General features: G+C 46.6%; 1 protein-coding gene across 1 annotated transcript in view; it reads left to right on the top strand.

Moving 5' to 3' along the window:
* Positions 1-21,715, top strand: part of PDHX (pyruvate dehydrogenase complex component X) — a 46,002-nt gene that overhangs the window by 6,914 nt on the left and 17,373 nt on the right. The window contains exons 3-7 of the mRNA XM_075281060.1: positions 221-321; positions 8,771-8,958; positions 12,884-12,982; positions 19,798-19,972; positions 20,445-20,592. Of these exons, the coding sequence (XP_075137161.1) occupies positions 221-321; positions 8,771-8,958; positions 12,884-12,982; positions 19,798-19,972; positions 20,445-20,592 (711 nt within the window). The remainder of the gene's footprint in view (positions 1-220; positions 322-8,770; positions 8,959-12,883; positions 12,983-19,797; positions 19,973-20,444; positions 20,593-21,715) is intronic.

The raw sequence follows: 21,715 nt of genomic DNA on the forward strand, positions 1-21,715 counted from the left end.
TTCTAATTCTGTACAGTTCCCTTAGGCTTCATGCACGTGACGATTTCGCAGTCCAAGTTCTAGTGTCTGTCCCCCGTTTTTACGAATCCGAGCCGCCCATTGAAATGAATGGCACAAAGAAAAAAACGGACGACACTCGGATAACGAAATTGCTCGTGCCCCTGGAGCTTAAAGGAATGGTGACCTTAATATTCATCTGTATATGTTCATCCTTCGGCAGGTGAGACGGTGAACGCAGGAGACGCCCTGTGCGAAATCGAGACCGATAAGGCCGTGGTGACGATGGAGTCGAGCGACGATGGAATTCTAGCTAAAATTATGGTAAGTTCTCTCCTATGTTACAATACTCCGAAAGTGATCTGATCACTGGGTGTCCCGGGGCTGGTAACCTCAGCGATCAGCTCTGATCTGCGGAAGAACCTGCCAGTGAGTGTTTGATTTACCTACAGCGCCACCACAGGACAGAGGAGGCATTACAGGTGGGTCATCAATTGAGAACCAGCAGGGGTCCGGCACCCTGGACCCCCATGGATAAGTTGTTTGAAACTTCCGCATTGCAGGCCATGTGATGTCCCATTCAAGTGAATAGCCTGAGCTGCAATACCAAGCACAGCCACTATGCAATTATAGCACTGTGAAGGGGACCCAAACAACTCATCGGCAGGGGACCCCTACCAGTCTTCAGTGTATGACTTATCCTAAGAATAGGTCATCAATTGATAAGCCCCCCAGGGTGCATTGGTCATGTATCAGTCCCCTTCCCCAAGTCCCCCCCGCCATTCCCTGAACCATCATGGAGGCCTTATACGTACATGTACCGTATATACGTCTATATTTCAGCAGTAGGTGACCTTTTACTTGGGTGGAATCCGATATTTCCTTCTGCAGAAGAAGAAGCTACTTAATAATTCACGAGGACGTCCCCGGTCACACTGCGCGGTCAGGAAACGCGGCGGAGGCGGGATAGTATTAGGAATCCTCGCGTTCAGATCACATGACATGTCCGTGCTCAGGAATCCCGACCTCCTGTATCCCCCGGGATGGGCGGCACGCGTCCTGTTGTTTGACACTCGATGAGACATTTAGTGAGGAGGCTGCACATCCGCGCAGTGTGCACAGGGTCCAGGGTGTAGCTGGAGGGTAGGAGGAATATGTCCACATGAGGAGGAGGGGGAGGGGCTGTTATTTATTATATGGTCTCATCTTCTATTATTATAGTCGCTGCCATTATTACTGGAGTCTATTAATAGATCATCCAGATAATCTGCCCTGTACTCCCTCCACTCTCCAGCAGAGGCATCATCAACACCACAACACTCGCCTGGGCTCCATCACTGCCGCACTGCTCTGTCTTACCGTCTCTCTAGCTCTCCTGACCATCTCTGTCTCGCTCTCTTGCTTTCATCTGTCTCCTTCTCTCTCTCTTTCTCTTTCCATCTGGCTCTCCGTTCACCTCTCATTCTGTCTCTTCTTGCTCTTGGTCTTTCCGTCCTTCTCTCTGTTTATCCATCTGTCTCGTGTTTTCTTTCTCTGTCTATTCAGTTTTCTCTCTCTTATTTCATCAATCTCTCCCTTGCGCTCTCTTTCCATATTTGTGTCTTTGCATCTTTCTTCCTTCCTTTCTTCCCTCCTTCCCTTCCTTCTTTCCTTTCATCCATCCATCCTTTCTGTCCTTCTGTCCTTCCTTCCTGTCTTTCCTTCCATTTGTCCATCCATCTTTCCTTCCTTCCTTCCTGTCTTTCTGTCCTTCCTTCCTTCCATCCATCCATCCATCCATCCATCCTTTCTGCCCTTCCTTCCTACCTTCTTTCCTGTCTTTCCTTTCTGTCCTTCCTTCTGTCTTTTCTTTTCTACCTTCCTTCTTTCCTTCCCCTCTCTCACTGTCTTTCCACCTGTCTCTGTCTTCTCTTCTCTGCTTTTCTCCTCTTTCTTTCTTTCTTTCTTTCTTTCTTTCTTTCTTTCTTTCTTTCTTTCTTTCTTTCTTTCTTTCTTTCTTTCTCTTTCTTCCTTCCTTCCTTCCTTCCTTCCCTTTCATCTTTCTTTCCTTCCTTCCCTTTCATCTTTCTGTCCTTCCTTCCGTCTGTCCGTCCATCTTTTCCTTCCTTCCTTCCTTCCTTCCTTCCTTCCTTCCTTCCTTCCTTCCTTCCTTCCTTCCTTCCTTCCTTCCTTCCTTCCTTCCTTCCTTCCTTCCTTCCTTCCTTCCTTCCTTCCTTCCTTCCTTCCTTCCTTCCTTCCCTCCCTCCCTCCCTCCCTTTCCTTTTCATATTTCTGTCCTTCCTTCCGTCTGTCCGTCCATCTTTTCCCTCCCTCCCTCCCTTCCTCCCTCCCTTCCTCCCTCCCTTCCTTCCTTCCTTTCTTCCTTCCTTTCCTCCCTCCCTCTTTCCTTTCCCTTCCTGCTTTCTTTCTCTTTTCTCTTTGTTTTTATCCTTCCACCTTTCTCTCTCTGTCTTTCTGTCTCTTTCTCTAAGTCTTTATCCTTCTGTCTCCCTCCTTCTCTTCCTCTCGCGCTCTCTCGCGCTCTCTCTCTCAGTGAAGTATTGTGCAGTTCCCATTGAAATAATAATAAAAAAAACCTATACTGTGTCCTCTGAAAACAAAGACCCTGTAATACAAGAGGGTCCTGAATGTAGGAGCCCGTGTAATTTAGGAGTCATAGGAGAGGATGCCAGTCCTGTGCAGGTAGAAGAGAATGACGTAATATACAATATAGGAAGTTAGGCCTGACATGGTGAGATTGTGTGCCCCCTAGTGGCCGGGCTATTCAGTGGGTATAAAGTGTCTGCCTGTGTCACTTTCAGATTTCCTCTATTCTAAGTAGCCAGGATTTGGAATGTATTTTGCCCCCGGCTTTATACTAATGTCCCCTGTTTATATAATTCATGTCCCTGTAATGAAAGCTACAGATCTTATTCGGTTCCCTCGGCCCTCAGAGGGACATTTATTCATATTGTGCTGCCGCTCCTGCGATCCGTCTTCTGCAGAATCCCGTTAAATATGTATGGACTTTATTAAATTATTAAATCTCATGTAGCGGCTCACCTCGGTAAATGGAGCCGTCGCTTTGGATGATTTCCTGGGGTGAAATGCAATCCAGGATTCTTCACTAGTTAAGTAAGTCAACCTAAAGTGCACCTCTAACTGCATAGTAAAGCTCCTTGTCTGAGCAGCATTTTGTTCCCTAGAGCTGCTCTTCCTTCTTTAAAAAAGACCTTTCACCACTTCCACCAATTCCCGTCCTGCATGTTTCAATATCCAAAAAAGAAGGTAAGGTCGGAGGACCCATTTTTCTGTTTGCACCTCAAATCAATATATGAGTGTGCGGTTCCACTGCTTTCTTACACTGCATGTTTCAATAGTCTTCGCTCCACTGATTCCTGCGCAGTTGGAATTTTTTCTCTAGCCCGTACCGTTCCTGAGCAATCAGTGCTGCTAATTTCGGCAACCCAATTGGGCGGTCCTGAGCTGAAGCAGGTAGTCTAGGACCGCCCACCTTACAGTAGAGAGCCCATTTAGCATATCAACTAACAGCACTGATTGCTTAGGAACGGTGCGTGCTAGAGAAAAAATTCCAACTGTGACAGAATCAGAGGAGCGACACCTATTGACGGATGCAAAGAGGCCAAGGTGGTGAAAGACCCCCTTTAAAGGGGTTATCCACGATTTAAAGGTAATTGATACTGTTGACCTATCCATAGGCTTCCGGTTCAGGGTGTGGGACCCTGACTGATCTGATATAAGATCAATTTGCTTCAGATCCTGGACAACCCCTTTAACTGGGGGGAAGAAGTTAGAGCTCTACCCACTATAGTCTGTTGTTAGTGTAAGGAAAACTTCAGAAACTTTCCCCTTTACGTGCGCCAGACCGGTCAATAAGATGATACATCAAGTCTGTTCACACAATTATATTTTCACACTGTATGATAAAAAAAACCAAACTATGATAATCCAAAAATAACAAAATATCATGACTGTCGCTCAAGAAAAGGAGGAAAACAGAATTGGAAATAGCTGTTACCACTTTGCGGAGGTGTTGGAAATCGCATAATAAATCACATAGCACAGAGTTTTTCATCTGCTCGCAAAGATTTTTGTAACCGGTTGTTGCCCGTGTTTTCAGCTCGGCTCCTAAAACTTCAGCCAGGTCACCCAGACAAGGGCTACAAAGAGCGCCTCTCTGTGGAGGACCCGCCCTGTCCTGCACTACACAGACAACCCATAGTTTTAAATGGACATGGTGTAATACTTCATTTCTCCAGTGGTGGTGCTGCAGGGAAATTCATCAGTTACTACCAGGTTCCTATACAAGGTGAAAAGTGAATGTTGGTTAGGGGTTGGGCTGTGGTCTCCTGTGACTGTTAAGCACTCCCCATGTCCACGTCCAACCAGGCCTGTTAGCGTTGCATGTAGGAGAGACATAGTTAAAGCGGGATTTTCCATTTCCAAATTGGTGACCTAGCAATAGGATCGGTAATCCGTATGTGATGTGTGGGGGTCCATCCCAGAGTACAGAATCTGAGTTCCCAGTTCCGAGGCAGCGCCACCTACTAGGTCATATTGGGCAGTACCAACAATAAGATCCCTATACCGTATAGTATTTAGTCACAACCCTATGTGATCAGACAATTGTCAAGGACCCTTATAATGAGTAGGGACTGTCCAAATTAGATAACCCCTTTAAAGGGAACTGTTCACTGGTGCCAGACTACCTGCTCCAGGTCAGGACCGCCCATAGTAGAGAGCTTAATTAGCGCATTGGGTACTAAAAGTAACACCACTGATTGCTCAGAAACGGTGGGGGCTAGAGAAAAAATTCCAACTGTGCCAGAGTCAGTGGAGCGGAGACTATTAAAGGGTGTGAAGATTTGGAGGGGTGAAAGGTCCCCTTTAAGTACTATTAATGGCACGGAATCCAGGAACCGTTTAAAGATTCAGCTGAAGAATATTCATCGTGGTAAATAAAAGCGTAACAGCGACAAAACCGATCATGTGCGGGAGGATAGAAAAGAAACCACCCAGGCAGCAGCTTCAATAATAGAAATACATCTGCAAATAGCAACAAAAAGCACAAAACATTTCACGTCAGCTCTGAATCATAAAGGCACAAGCTGAAGTGTAAAAGCGGAGCGGCAGCTGGGATCCAGATTATTATTAACCCCTTAGGAGCATGTGCGGCCTGGAGTGAAGGATGTATTTACATACCGATTTCCCTTTAACAGTTTCTGCCGAAGATGTCTCAGGTTGCAATGCGAAAACACTAGGGGGCGGAATTTATTAAGACTGCTGTTTCCTAGGTCTTAATTTATTTCCCCCGCTGGCGCAAGATGTTCCGGAGTTCTTAAAGGGAGGTTGTCACCAGAACCAACATATCAAGCCAGCCCTGCAGATAGATAGGTTAGGGTCACCCGAATCAAACAGTGTTGTCCCCTTGTGAATCGCGGCCTCCGTTGCTGAGATATCGCTGTTTTTGTCAGTATGCAAATGAGCTGGGGAGCAATGGCGGCGCCCTAGTGGTCCAAAAGCATGTCGATATCTCGGCAATGGAGACAGCGATTCTCAAGGGGAAAACACTGTTTGATTCAGGTGACCCTGAGCTATCTATCTGCAGGGCTGGGCTGATGTGGTGGATCTGGTGACATTCCCTTTAAGAGGTTCCAACTGCATCTTGCACCAAATTTGGCACTGCCTTGACCCCTAGACGCGGTGCGGTGCTATTTTGACACAAACCGTCCATAATATGACAATTCTCAAGAATTTTTTGGTATAACGCTACATTGTACAGTTCCCCTGTTATTCCCCCAGGAAATTCTGAATAAATTGACAATAGCATGTTATAATTCCTTCAGTCAAAGGGGTGTGTCCTATGTGGTCAGACGGTGCAGCAGTGCCCCACCCCACAAATGGGGATTTGTTTATGAATTCTGATCAGCCGGGATAGGTCATCAGATAACAAGTCCGGAAACCCCTTTAAAGAGTGAGAACCACAACAGTTTTCCGCTTTGCCCAGTAGAGGCAGTGTTGAACACTTGACGACCATGTGCCCTGCTGTGGTGTATGGGCAGGGGTTGGTGGGTCAGTCCCTTTAATGGGTGCCCTTGTCTTGTATAGGTTCCATAAATTGCCGTATCCATGCAGTGTCTCCTGGGAGGGTGCCCCTTTAAACCGTCCCATCCGTTACCTGCAGATCTAGTCTGGCGTTTTCCGATTTCTGTGTGTAATTGATAGACGCTCCGCAGAGTGCAGCCAGTCTGATCCGGTTACCGCAGGCGGTATTGGATAACCTGCGTGAATCCTCAGCCGGTGTCAGCGGGTCAATAGCAGCTATTCATCAGCCGGTGAGCAGCGTGGCGATCGATAGTCTCATTCTGTGCCTGAGATTCAGTCTGCTCGCTGCGTCCTTAGGTCTCTGGATATAGCGGCTTGGGTCAGTCACCCCCCCGGTGAAGCAGATGCCGCTGCGCTGAGATATTTTCTCACTTGCTCCATGGGGGTTAATTGTGTTACCGAATCTATTGTGCGATTATCTTCCTTTACCTTCAAGCGTTGCGCAGCGGTCAGTGCACGAAGGCTTCATCCGTTTGACGATACAAACTTATAATAGTCATTGTATAACGATACACATTTCAGAATTTGAGAGTTTGTTGGCAGGACTTATCCCTTTAATTGCTTAAAGGGGCTGTCCATGGGTTGCCTAGTAAAATGGGGGTCATGGCACACGTCATGTGGATATGGTAGCTAAGATACCTAGTCTGTAGGCTATCTATCTGCTACAGTATGCATCTGTCTATCTATATACTGTACGTCCTCTATATAATATTCTGCACCAAAACCAATTGTAAGGGTATGTTCACATTGTGCATAATGAAGAGAAATGACTTGTAGTCCATACATGAAGGTTTTGTGTTCAGTTTCTTATAACAAGGGTTCCCAATTGGCTAAACTCGCCAATTTTCCATAGATCGATCATCCATTTAAAGTTAACCTTTCACCTCCTCCACCATCTCGAGCTCTCTTCCTCCCGTTAGTCACCGCTCTACCGATTCCGACGCAGTTGGAATTTTTTCTCTAGCCCTCACCATTCCTGAGTAATTGGTGCCGTTAGATTTGTTGCCTGATATCCTAACTAGACTCTCTAATGTCCAGTGGGTGATGTCAGGCAGGAGATGGCAGAGGGGGCGTGGCTTAGCGCTCCAATCACCCTCTTGACAGTAGAGAGTTTAGTTAGCATATCCGACACCAGAACTTACAGCAGCAATAACTCAGGAATGGTGGGGGCTAGAGAAAAAATTCCAACTGCGCCGGAATCAGTAGAACGGGGGCTATATAGAGCTTGAGATTTCACAAGCGGTGAAAGGTCGTCTTTAATGTGACTCCTACACAACCGGGGTGAAGGATCGTCTAGTTGCACTTGTGTGGTTGTGGCTGTGTTTTTCTCCCCTCTGTTCTGTCAGAACATAGAGCCTGGACTGTGTGTATATGAGGTGGTTGAGAGGAATAACTATCGTGTGAATGAGCCCTTGTCCAACAACTATCTGAAACGTATTGCCCCTCCTATTGGTAATATAGGGTATTACACGTCACCACTTCGGAGACCCAGCAAGGCCGTCTGGTTTCTTGGGCACTTTGTCACGTCAAATCTGCAATTATTCATCGAGCAAGCGGATCAGCGATTACCCAGCGGGAATTGTGTCAAGCGAGAGATTTTTTACTAGAAAAACCTATAATTTTGTTTTGACAAGCTTTGCATTCAAAGCATTAAAGGCCCTCAAAAATAACCGTGTGGGCTGCGGTGCGGCCGGCTCCCGCTTCCCCTCCGTTTCACAATATTTGGGTGAATCGCTTCCATTGAACTTTTATATTTCGAGTCGATGGGAAAAAAAAGGTAAAAAAAAAAAAAACCCAACAACTATTTTTGTATCGCGAGTAAGAAAGTAACACACTGCCTCATTCCTGTAGAAAAAGCTAAAATTGCTAGAAATTGTTTTGCTCGGCTGGTGAACGCTTCAGATAAGGGAGCGGGAGGCAGGGAACGGGCGCAACGAATCAAAAGGAATCGCTGGAATTGAAAAAAAATAGCATTTGTGGGTTAAAAATAATGAAAAGGGAATGTTACTGTTATCATGTCTGCGGGGGACGATGGGCGCCTAACAGCAGCACGTATCTCAGCTTCCTCGACCATTGAGTCTGCTGGGAGTGTGGGTATTGGGAGCCTGGTAGATTCACTAGAACAGGAAGATTGCCCTTGAGGGGCAGCGAGAGGAAGCAATCCCCCTCCCCCAGTTGTGCCACTTTACAGTGGGGGAGATTCAGCAACAGCCCCCGACATGGGTTCCTTAAAATGTTAGGGTAGCTCTGGAAGTATGTGTCTGCGAACTATTTCAACTCCATCTCCCTTTAATAGACTCCTCTTCACGGATTCCGGCACAGTTGGAGTTTTTTCTCTAGCCCCCACCGTTCCTGAGCAATCAGTGCTGTTAGTTTGGTGTGTGATATGATAACTAGACTCTCTAATATCAAGTGGGTGGTGTCAGGCAGGAGCCAGGCACGGAGGTGTGAACCACCCACTTGATATTAGAGAGTCTAGTTATATTGGGCATCAGACTAACAACACTAATTGCTCAGGAATGGTGAGAGCTAGAGAAAAAATTACAACTGTACCGGAATCAGTGGAATGGAGCCTATTAGAGGATGCAAAGAGTTGGAAGTGGTAAAAGAGCCTCTTTAAGCAGATTCCTCAGGAGATCCTCCTGTCACTGATGTTCTTTCCTGACAGGTCCAAGAAGGCAGCAGAAACATCCGACTTGGATCTCTGATTGCGCTGATGGTGGAAGAAGGACAGGACTGGACCAAGGTAGAGGTTCCAAGTGTCCAGAGCCCGCCAAGTGCCACCACTACAACCACAGCTGCTCCCGATGTGACCGCAACGCCGCCGAAAGTCCCGGCCCAGCCTGGAAAACTTGGGTAGGTCTGACTATAGATCCCTGAGGCCCAAAGTCTCTTGTGAACCGAAGACGGCCATTAAATACATTATTATAAAGTGTATTAGCATATGCTGATATTTCATGAGAATATTTAAAGGGGTACTCCTAACTTAATAATTACTCCTTATCCATAGGATAGGGAACAACTTGCTGAGACCTCCTTTGATCAGAAGAATGGGGGAATATTTGTCCCCCTTTCTAAATGGGATAGTGGTCGGGCTGGCCCGTAAATCGTTCTATTCATTTCAATGGGAGTGCCGGAGATCGCTGACTGCAAACTCTGGCACTGAAAAGAATGGAGTGTTGCGCACGGCGTCCAGACCACCGCCCCGTTCAGAACAGGGGATAGAACATTCTCTAGAATCTGAGAGTTATGCTCTGTATGATATAAGGGATAGCTTACGTTTGGAATACCCCTTTACAAATAAAATCAGGGGTACAAGTCTAACAATTATATTTTTCTACGTCCAAAAAATATTTTTATGTTTACAACAGAGTAATACTTGCCCCCCTTTGTGTCCCCTTACAATACTCCTGTGATTCTGTTTCCCCTCATTGTACTCCTGACCCTTTTTGTGCCCCAACACAGTTCTACAGTCCCTCTTTGTGTCCCCTCACGGTACCCCTGTCCCTCTTTGTGTCCCCTCACGGTACCCCTGTCCTTCTTTGTGTCCCCTCACGGTACCCCTGTCCTTCTTTGTGTCCCCTCATGGTACCCCTGTCCCTCTTTGTGTCCCCTCACGGTACCCCTGTCCCTCTTTGTGTCCCCTCACGGTACCCCTGTCCCTCTTTGTGTCCCCTCACGGTACCCCTGTCCCTCTTTGTGTCCCCTCATTATACCCCTGTCCTTCTTTGTGCCTTCTCACGATACCCCTGTCCCTCTTTGTGTCCCCTCACGGTACCCCTGTCCCTCTTTGTGTCCCCTCACGGTACCCCTGTCCCTCTTTGTGTCCCCTCACGGTACCCCTGTCCCTCTTTGTGTCCCCTCATTATACCCCTGTCCTTCTTTGTGTCCCCTCACGGTACCCCTGTCCCTCTTTGTGTCCCCTCACGGTACCCCTGTCCCTCTTTGTGTCCCCTCACGGTACCCCTGTCCCTCTTTGTGTCCCCTCACGGTACCCCTGTCCCTCTTTGTGTCCCCTCACGGTACCCCTGTCCCTCTTTGTGTCTTCTCACGATACCCCTGTCCTTCTTTGTGTCCCCTCACGGTACCCCTGTCCCTCTCTGTGTCCCCTCACGGTACAATTGTCCTTCTTTGTGCCTATCATAATCTTCCTTTGTGCTCCACAGTATTATTGGCCTCCTTGGAACACCCACAAACTAATGATACCCACTCAGTGCCTGCCTCACAATAATGCTGCCCCCCTTGTGCCCCTCATACTAGTAATCCCGCCATCTGCCCTCTCCAGTAAAAATCCACCTTTGAGTCCCCTACGAAATTACATCTGTGATCCCCTAAAATAATAATACTCTTTTTGCATTCAACTATAATGAGGCCTCCAGTATCAATTGTCCCCTTTTGTCCCCCCCTTTATGTCCCCCACACAATATTAGCACCCACTTTTGTGGCTCCCAAAATAAAACCTAATCCTGTTCCCATGTCGAGCAGAGCAGTAGTTTAATCCCCTGCAGGCAGCGTGATGACGTCACTCCATTCCCTATATGTCTACGTTGCGGCCCTGTGACCTACTAGAGTGACTGTTGGGGCAGTGTCGTGACAGTGCTGATACTGGGGAACCCAATGGTTGTGGAAGATTCCAGATAAAACCGTCAGACGCCTGTTCCTCTTTTTGTTTTAAATTTTTTTTTTTTACAATTTTTTTCTTTTTTTTTTCCTTCACTCTCACCCAGATTTGGGCGTCAGTGCTGGTAAGTTCAAGGGTCACAGAGAATGTAATGTGATGGTGCCGACTCGGGATGACTACCGACGCTGTCAGCTAATGTCACATGACCCAGAGAGTCTGCAGGGCGCTTTTTATCGCCCTGGACTTAAAGGGTTTGTCCAGAAGAGGCCATAAATGTGTGATCAGTTGGGGGGGGGGGGGGGGATTGATGGATGTCCCCAGTTGTTTGGGGACTATACACAGCACGGAGCTGGAAGCCGATGGCTGTGTGTCCTGTATACTGTCCGGGTGCCGAAACTTCAGCTCAGCTCTCATGGATGTCAGTGGGAGCTAAGATGCAATACCTGCCCCCGACCACTATACCAAGACCGTAGCTATCTGCTGGTTCTGATTTCTGGCACCCCTGCTGATCAGCCGAATGAGACGATCAGGTAAACGCCACAGCCTCTTCATTGTTTACCAGTATAGCGCTGTGCATTTGTAGTGGCTGTATGTGGTACTGCAACTTACTGCATCCCATCCCATTCATAGCGAATGGGACTGAGTTTGCGTGTAACCCCTTCGATCAGCGGTGAGGGTTCCGGTAGTCAGACCTCACTGATCTCCTATGGATTGTCAATCCATAGCCATATAATCATCTTAGTCTACGGTTACATTGCGCTGTTTCCCGGCGCTCACATGTCCATCTCATGCCATTTTGCCCGGGACGTGTGAGAATCACAAGCGCTTATCTTAATTGCGGCCCAGAGCCAGCTGCCGGAGCTGGAGCGTGCGTCTCTAATGACGTGCATCCAGCTGTCTTGTACTTCATTATGCTCCGTGCGAGAGCACAGAATCGTGCTAGCCCTGGGCAACCCGGCAAGACTGTAAAAGACGAGCCAACACAAAAATCACGCTGAAAAGGTCATTGCGCTGCTGCAGCCAGTGCCTGCCGCCCCCCCTCCCCCACCACACTGGTGGTGTCTGTGCTAGTAGCACTAGGGCTCTGTCTGTATCCGAGCGCGGTATCTAATCGGACTCTCACGGGGAGATATCGACTGCGCTACAGTCTAATCCGTCTTCATAGGTCATAATTTGCCCATGTAGACATGTATTGACTCTTCATATTAACACGTTCTATTGTTCCCTGTTATCAGCCATTTTGTTCCACGCACTTCTGCGTTGTCTGATTTTGTCAATAGCTGCATGCCCCATAAATGGTTAGACTGTTCCTCTGTTATTCCTCCTGGAATTGTTTTGATGCCATCGTCACTGGGCAATGGCAAAGTGTAGAGGGACAGAGTGTCAGTTGTAATAATCAGCTCACACCCGCTGCTGAGGGCGCATTCACAAGAGTTGATCTAACACCTTCAGCAGCGGGTGTCGGCCGTTGGCAACTTATTTGTATTTCCAGGAGGAATTATAGAGGGCACAACATGCGGTTCTAAGGATATGTCCCAGTATTGTTATTCCACAGGGAGTGCAAGTATATCCATGGGTCGCGCGTACTTGCTGTAGCACAGTCTTATTAAAATGAATGGTATTGAGCTGCAATTCCAAACACAGCCACTATATAATATGTGGCGCTACATTTGGTAAGCCTTGAAGAGATCACAACACTCTTCCAAATGCTATTGCCTCCTCGAACAGCTGGTCAGTGGGGGTGGGGCATATTTGATATTCTGACATAGTCCATCAATATCATCGTCCCGGAATACCCCTTTAATGCAAACGAAAAATTGCATCATTTCCTATTGTACCACAAATTGGTTGCCTTTAAGTGACCCTATTCTTATATACTTTGTCTTGTAAGTCTCACCATTTCCAAGACCTCGTTTGCTGTCAGTGAATGGAGTCCCTTTATAAGCCGACATGACAAGAACGTAATATTCATTGTACCTCGGTTACCTTGGGATCTTGCAGTTGCTGTGACCACAGACTAATCTGCTTAGAAGATCAGCCTGAACGAAAGTGTAATTCCCCTTTAACTCGTCAAAATCGCAGCAGAGAAGACATTGCGTAAACAGAGCCACGTGTACCGGCCGCTAGTCACTGACTAACCGTATGCCTTCTCTATTATAGGGTCCGTATAAGTCCGGCTGCTCGACACATCTTGGACACGCATGGTATCGATCCAAAAATTGTTGCCCCCTCCGGACCTCGTGGGATAATAACAAAAGAGTAAGTGCCGATGACTACGACGACTATATAATGTCTCCAGAACGTTGTCACTGTCTTCCTTTACACCTGTCAAGATGATTGACTACATGTGATGTATAATGGCGGCCATATTGGGATCCTTTAAATTTCCTTGTAAGATTTCCAGAATCCTGTGCATCTGGAACTCACTGGAATCCACTTGGCATCTAAGGGTTAAGAAGCCCCCATTTAATATCTCTGATCCCTGTTGTAATAATCAGCTGACACCCGCTGCTGAGGGCGCATTCACAAGAGTTGATCTAACGCCTTCAGCAGCGGGTGTCGGCTGATTATTACATTCAACACTGCTGTGACATTAGGGAGATTTTCTAATCTGCCTGTTTAACCCCTTAGATGCCGCAGTCAATGCTGAGTGATTAAGATGGCACCCTATCAGCCCCCCATGACATGATCACAAGGTGTGATGTCACAGCAGCCGGAGGCCTAACAATTGCGTCATGTATGAAACAAATTGCCCTCTGTAGGGGCATCCAGGCTTCGTGGGTATTATACCTTCTTTACAGGTGTGGGCATAGCCAATCTACATTGGCACAGGTGCTTGCGGACGGGTTTATGCCTCCACCCAGGACGTTGGGCGTAAGGTACTCAAAAAGGGTAAAGGGAGGCTCTACATGGCCCAAGCATAGGTGGGGAGCTGCGGAATAAATCTGTCATGGATCTGATGGCCCATTATGTGTTTATTCCTCCGTCTGGGAGGGTTCGGACACTTCTCTGCGCCGCTGACAGATCTGTCTGTATTTTTAGATTTGTCTCATCGTAGTGCTAATGACTCGCCTGCAGGAGTGTAATGATGGGAGCGATATGAGAACGCCTAAAATATCTCGTAATTAGAACGCCGGGAATCTACATGACACTTACCCATGTTCTGCTCGAAGCCGAACATCACACCGGGACTGAGCCTGCCACAGCCTGAGCTTACGCCATGGCCGGGCATATGGTATGGTAATACCCCTACATTGGGGGTCTAGGGTAGAAGAGGGGATGCTATATTCCTCCCTGCTGTTGTGTAACCCCCCCTCCTTTCTCAGCTTTGAAAGTAACGTCCCCCGTTGATGGTGGTCTAAGATAGAAGAGGGGTTTGTGTTTTACTCCCTAACAACATGAACCCCCTTCCTTGTTGGTTTTGGTTTGAGGAAATGAGTTCATATTTTTTGGTGGTCTAGGGTAGAAGAGGGGTTGGTATCTTAGTTATCAGTGCAGGGTAATACCCCCCTCTTCTGGATGGCCAAGAGTAGAATAGGAATTTATAGTATTTTCCCTGGTGGTCTAGTGCATATCTTTACTGTGTGGCTTATATACGAAGACTACTGTGAACAACACCCCCGCTTAGTGTCTATACTATGTATTATTAATAAAGGTTACTGTGGGAAACGCCCCCGCTTAGTGTCTATACTATTTATCAATGAAGTCTACTGTGGGAAACGCCCCTGCTTAGTGTCTACTCTTTGTTATCAATGAAGACTACTGTGAACAACACCCCCACTTAGTGTCTATACTATGTATTATTAATGATTAATGAAGGTTACTGTGGACAACACCCCACTTAGTGTCTACACTATTTATCAAAGTCTACTGTGGGAAACGCCCCCACTTAGTGTCTACTCTTTGTTATCAACGAAGTCTACTGTAGGCAACACCCCTGCTTAGTGTCTGTACTATATATTATCAATGAAGTTTTCTGTAGACAACACCCCCGCTTAGTGTCTGTACTATATATTATCAATGAAGTCTACTCTAAGCAACACTCCCACTTAGTGTCTACTCTATGTGTTATCAAGAAGTCTACTGTCGGCAACACCCCCACTTAGTGTCTATACTGTGTATTATCAATAAAGTCTAATCCAAGCAACACCCCTGCTTAGTGTCTTCATGTGTATTGTCAATGAAGTCTACTGTGGGCAACACCCCCGCTTAGTGTCTGCACTATATATTATCATTCAAGTCTACTATAGGCAACACCCCCGCTTAGTGTTTGCACTATATATTATCATTCAAGTCTACTACAGGCAACACCCCCCGCTTAGTGTCTTCATGTGTATTGTCAATGAAGTCTACTGTGGGCAACAACCCCGCTTAGTGTCTGCACTATATATTATCATTCAAGTCTACTATAGGCAACACCCCCGCTTAGTGTTTGCACTATATATTATCATTCAAGTCTACTACAGGCAACACCCCCGCTTAGTGTCTATTTTATGTTTTATCAAAAGAATCTAATGTGGGCCACACCCCCGCTTAGTGTCTGCTCTATATATTATCAATGACACCAAATATGGTCTCATATCAATCTATATGATCTATGATATGGACGGCGCCACCTGTCTCCAATGTTTAGCATGTTACCCACCTTGGAAGGGGGGGGGAGGGGAGTCTTGTACTCTTTAATATTTATCTTGGGAGTTCTTTCCTTACTGGATAAAATACCGTCCTATAGATTTTACATTAATACCCCTCTCCAAGGTTCCAGCCAATATGTAAGACCTGAGAGGGTATTGATTTCCAGTCTTGTTAGCCCTGGACGCCTCGTTCTTGGGTAATTACTGCGAGTCCTATTAATTGACATAGTTCCTAAGCCCCTCCCCCGACCAAGTACAGAGCAAAATACAAGTCAACTAATACGTTCCGGTTTCCATAGCATCGCACCAACACATTAATTGGATACCGGAGCCTTTGTGACCGCAGCAGGTTCCTTCCATTATTCCCCCCTTTTTTTTTTTTTTTTTTTTTTTTTTTTATATATCTCTCGCCTTGTCGGAAATGAGCTTGTTTGATCCCTCGAAACAGAAAATCGTTTTTTTGCGACGCGCTCTTATTTTTAGCGTCTGCAGCAGTCCTCGCATTAGTCATCACCTCCGCGTTCTTGTAGCTGTCGCTTTTCATTCTATACGACCACCCCGCGTAACCCTTTCCTTCCCAGACCTCCTTTGCCGGGGATCGGCACGTGGGCCCGTTTCTGTCTGTGAAGGGGTTAACGCGGCGCATACACAAATCATACATAAATCCTGCAGCATTTGCTTTGCAGATGGGTGCGAGGTTCTCGCAGAGTAAAAAGCTTTCTAAATTGAGAGCCTCGGGGGTCTGACGTTACTTCCAGATGAATGGCTGATGAGCCTGGAAATGTATTTATAGAATCCGGTAATTTTTTTTTATTTTTTTTTCTCCTACTTCTGTGATTCTGGGGTCTTTTTCTTATTTACTTTTAGCTTGCGAAGGGAGGGGGGCTGCTTATCTCTATGGGGAATGGGTGAGCACACCTACTAAAAACGGCAACCGGAATAAACTGACCATTGACATGACATTTAAAGGGGGTGTCCAGTTTAGAAATCCCATAGTCGTATACCCTAATAGAAAATTCTGGTTTAAAAGAGGGGCAGGGGGTCCTGTGTTCAGGATCCTAATCTCTTGGCCATATGGGTGAATGGTGACAAAGACCTGACCCATCCTGCATTAGACAAATAACCCATTGGACACTGTGTAATGCTTCATTTCTCCTGTGGTGGCGCCGTAGGTTCTATTACAAATTATTACACATGTGATCCTTCTAACAAGTCGAGATTATTCAAAGAGGAGAACCCCTTAAACAGAAGAATAAACAGAAATTTGTTCCTTAAAGGGGACCCATCCCCACCTCCAATTCCAGCTCTTTATCAAATCATTCAGTAGGCTTCCCTACACTGATTCCAGCGCAGTTGTAATTTTTTTTCTAGCCCTCAGCATTCCTGAGCAATCATTTGTTAATTTCAGCACCCAATATCCTAGTTTGACTTTCTACTGTGCAGTGGGCGGTCCTGAGCTAGGGCAGGTAGTCTGGGACCGCCCACCTAACAGTAGAGAGCCTAACTCAAACTAATAGAAATGATTGCTCAGGAATGGTGGGGGCTAGAGAAAAAATTCCAACTGTGCTGGAATCAGTAGAACAGCGACTATTAAAGGATGCAAAGAGTTGGTGGAAGGTCCCCTTAAAGGGGTTGTACCTTATTGACAAGTCTGACTGCTGCCATCCCCTTGTTTCATTTTATCTTTCATTGTGGAGACCGAACAATGGGGAGATCACATGTTGTACCTACATCTAACGCTAAAAATGATTGTATATAAGTTTATATGTGTATTCTGTAGTACTATTTAGTATATAATGGACAAATTTCCTGCCGCGATGCTGACACCCTCCCCAGTGTAGTATCTACGACTCTGAGCAGCCCCCTTACCCCGTACGCCTGCATTGCTGGCAGGTTCTGACCCTGCTCTTTGCTCTTTGTAAGACCTGGAGGCTTTGGTGGGTGAGGGGACGGGATACTCGCATGCTCCTGAGCACCTGCCCAGGGGAGTCATCCCGCACGTGACATCATTAAAGTGACACTGGGGCTGAACCAGCGGCGAGGAGTGAGAAACTGTGTAATTATAGGGACGCAGAACATGGCGGTATACATTAATAATACAGGAGTCTAACAGTAGGCACAGCGAGGCGGTGAGCGATGGGTGGACAGTTGTCTACTATCAGAATACTGCCTAGCCTGACAATGTAGATGCGGCATTATATGTACAGTATGGCGGGTTATATGGTTGGTCTTTTGGGTGCTGGATGGTGCTTTGTTTTGGTGATACTAGATCACACTGGTTGGTGGCGCTCTATGGAGCTGCTGGTCGGCGGTGCTACAAAGTGCTGCTGGTTGGCGGTACTATATGGCACTACTGGTTGGCGGTACTATATGGCACTACTGGTTAGTGGTACTATATGGCACTACTGGTTGGCGGTACTATATGGCACTACTGGTTGGCGGTACTATATGGCACTACTGGTTGGCGGTACTATATGGCACTACTGGTTGGCGGTACTATATGGCACTACTGGTTGGCAGTACTATATGGCACTACTGGTTGGCGGTACTATATGGCACTACTGGTTGGCGGTACTATATGGCACTACTGGTTGGCGGTACCATATGGCACTACTGGTTGGCGGTACCATATGACACTACTGGTTGGCGGTACTATATGGCACTACTGGTTGGCGGTACTATATGGCACTACTGGTTGGCGGTGCTGGGTTGTAGTGCTGGATGGCGCTGCCAGTAGGTGACGCTGTATGGCTGATACCTTCATGTATGATTAGAACAGGGCAAAAGTGTTCACTATACTGTAGAAAGGGGTTAACAACATTTGGCTGGCGATATCTTCTGCCAAAGGGCTGACTGTGATGTGTGCACATATACAGCCTTCCAGTTCTATATTTCCAAAAAGAAAAGACTATCCGTTCAATAAAAATGGCTGCTTCGAGACCTAGCGCCACTTCTGTCCTCAGGCTGTGTCTGGTATTGCAGCTCGGTCACATTCCCTTTCATGCCCTGATGGCCCGATCTTAGGGACGCCGCCAATGCCTTCAAGTAAATAGGATTTGAGCTCTCCCCTGACCCGGTGCCTGCCGCCGGACATGTCGGTTCCAGTAGATCTAGCGGTTCGATCGGCTTGGTGATCTATACACATCGTAAACAAGTCGTCCATCGATTCCTCCTTATTGTAAGTCACATGCACTTCCCCCTATCGCCTGCAGATGGCAGTGTGTTTGTACCAAATCTCAGACTCGTTCCCTTCGCTTTCTGACAAATTAATCGTCTTTTTCACGTTCCACATCCGAGAAGCGAAGCGCAGGACGAGGATCTGTAAATAATGCTGCAGATTTACATACAGAGACGGAAGAGTGAAAAGGTACAAAGGGCGAACGACCCAGATGTGCGGCCGGGCGAGGCGCCAAACGTGTCAAATATACATGCTCATCGTATTACCGATTCAGCAAACAAGATTTACACATTGTATCACGAAAATTTATAACATTCTCTCTCAGATCAAATCTGTTCCGTTTTCAAGATCTATGGTTGCTGTCAGTGAATGGGAGGTGGTCTTGATCATGTGACCTGGTATGGCGCTGCCAGCTAGGGGTATGGTCATTAAGGTGGGGGGCTGTATCATTAAAAAGTTGGACAGATTTACTATTTAGGAATTTGGGTGTGAATAAGACTGTAACATTCAGCGTCTCCCACCCCGTCCATCCTTAGGATAGGTCATTAATATCTGATTGACGGGGGTCTGGCACCTGGGACCCCTACAGATCAGCTGCTCAAATCGGTATTGCTTAAATAGATATTCATCCGTTGGCCTGTTTGCAGCTCAGTCCCAGTCAAACGAATAGGGCTGAGTTGCAATACCAAGCACAACCACTATACAAGGTAGGCACTGTGCTTTGTATTCAGTGAAGAGGTCCAGCACAAACCGAATGCTGCAGTCACTTCACACAGGGGGATCAGACTGCACCATGTTCATAATCGGGATCCTAGAAAGTAGACATGATGGATTTTAAGTTGCATTGGTTAGCAACCCCTGTTAAAGGGAGTGTGTCAACAGAACCAAATATACCAACCCAACCCTGCAGATAGATAGGTTAGGGTCACCTGAATCGAACAGCGTTTTCCCTGTGTGAATCGTTGCCTCTGTTGTCGAGATATCGCCATCTTTGGATCTACAAGGACGCCGCCATTGTTCCAAATAGCTCATTTGCATATGGACAAAAACAGTGATATCTCAGTAACAGAGACTCAGATTCACACGGGGAAAACACCATTTGATTCAGGTGACCCTAACCTATCTATCTACGGGCTGGGTTGATATTCTTGGTTCTGGCGACAGACTCCCTTTAAGGGGATGAGACTACCCCTTTAATTAGCATTCTTATGTCCGATCTGTCTAATTCTATTATATTTATTGAGTTGTGTTGTCTCTTATAGGGATGCTCTACGAGTTGTATCACAGAAGGGAGACACAGTGGCCAGAGTGGTGCCGCCAACACCTGCTGTACAACCAATTGCCCCAGTAACCCCCCAAAAGCCTGCACCTCCAGCACTGGGCATCCAGCGTCCATCAGAACCTCCAATGTCCATCCCTGGAAAGCCCCTGGCGCCGGTAAGGAGTCAAAATTTATTATAAAATCAATATTTGATGCCTAATTTTGCAGCATGCTTATTCCAAAATAGGCTTTCACGCTGTATTGCTTTATGACGTGCTGTAAAATGCTTATTGGTGGAAGTCTAACTAAAAATGGGGTGACCATTGACCTACTGGCTTTTAGTGTTACGACACATCCAATGCCCATTAGGTCTAGGCAATGCAGAAGTTAAAAAGAAAGCGTAAAAACAAAAAAAAAATTGTCAAAGTTGCACGATGGCGCATTTTCTTGCTGTTACAGCTTGTGGTTCTCCTCAGCACAGCAGACCAATGATCACAACTTTCTCCTTTCCTATCCCCAGCTTTCACCGTCCCTTTAAATGTAGTTTTGCTGGAGGTATCGCTTGCATACAGAGTATGGCGTCTGTTACACTGAAGTTTTTGCCGCTTGTGAATATATTATCATTAATGCCCTTGTATTTGCTTCCAGGGGACATTTACTGAAATACCAACCAGTAACATCCGAAAGGTTATCGCCAAGAGGTTAACAGAATCTAAATCCACCATCCCTCACGCCTACGCCACCACGGACTGCGACCTTGGAGCGGTCCTCAAACTGAGGAAGGAGCTGGCCAAAGGTCAGTGAGCGGGCTCTGAAGCCATCGCCTTGAAGGGAGGGGAGTCCTATATGTGTCAAGCTGTATGTGGCTGCTGCAATGATACAAGTTTTGAGCGCCAAGTGCCCCAAACAAGTGCCCCAAACAAGTACCCCAAATGTGTCATGTAGGTCCAACCTATAGACATGTGACGCAATTGATTTTAAAGAGTGATTTCTACACATAACCAATGGGGTTTACATGGACTGTTGTTTTTTTTTTTTAAAGGCAAACAGTCCCCTTAGTAACATAAACCCGATGGTACAGTCTTGTAGACTGTGTGACCATGACCGGGTTGCAGCTTCACTGTATGTGTAATGTCATAGGGTGTTGATAGCGTTTGGTAAGGATAAGGTGCGGCATTGTAGATCGTGTGGCCATGACTGGACTGCAACTGCACCGTATGTGTAACATGGCAGGGGGACATACAGCAAAGACCGTGACCGTAACTAGGTTGCAGCTCCACTGTATGTGTAATGCCATAAATAGAGATGAGCGAACACTATTCGAAACTGCCATTTTGAATAGTACGCACCCATAGAAATGAATGGATGCAGCCAGCACACAGAAGGTTAAGCGGCCGACCGCCGGCAAAGTCTGCGTGCCAGCTGCTTCCATTGCTATTCGAAACGGCCGTTTAGAATAGTGTTCGCTCATCTCTAGTCATAAGGTGTTGATAGCCCATGGTAAGGATGAGGTGCAGGATTATAGATCATGTGACCATTTCCGGCAGGGGAAAATACAGTAATCACAGTGACCGTGACCGAGTTGCAGCTCTGCTGTATGTGTAACCTCATAGCGGAAGGCTGCCCATGGTAAGAATAAGCTCATGGGTGTAGAATTGTCGACATTGTGACCATGACATGGCTGGAGCTGCACTGTATATGTAACGTAGCGAAAGACAATAGCCCATGGTAAAGATAAAATAATTTTAGAAGGCTTGTAGACAGGGTGACCATGACTGGGCTGCAGCTCTATTGTACGGTATGTGTAACATAGCAGAGGAAGATACCACATGGTAAACCAACAGGTATATCCGGTCTCGCGTCAAACTGGAATTCTTCTCTGTAGTCCTGTTAGCCATTTTGGCCTCTTCTTTCTTACA

Source organism: Leptodactylus fuscus, chromosome 7, assembly GCF_031893055.1.
Source record: "Leptodactylus fuscus isolate aLepFus1 chromosome 7, aLepFus1.hap2, whole genome shotgun sequence".
NCBI classification, from domain to species: Eukaryota; Metazoa; Chordata; class Amphibia; order Anura; family Leptodactylidae; genus Leptodactylus; species Leptodactylus fuscus.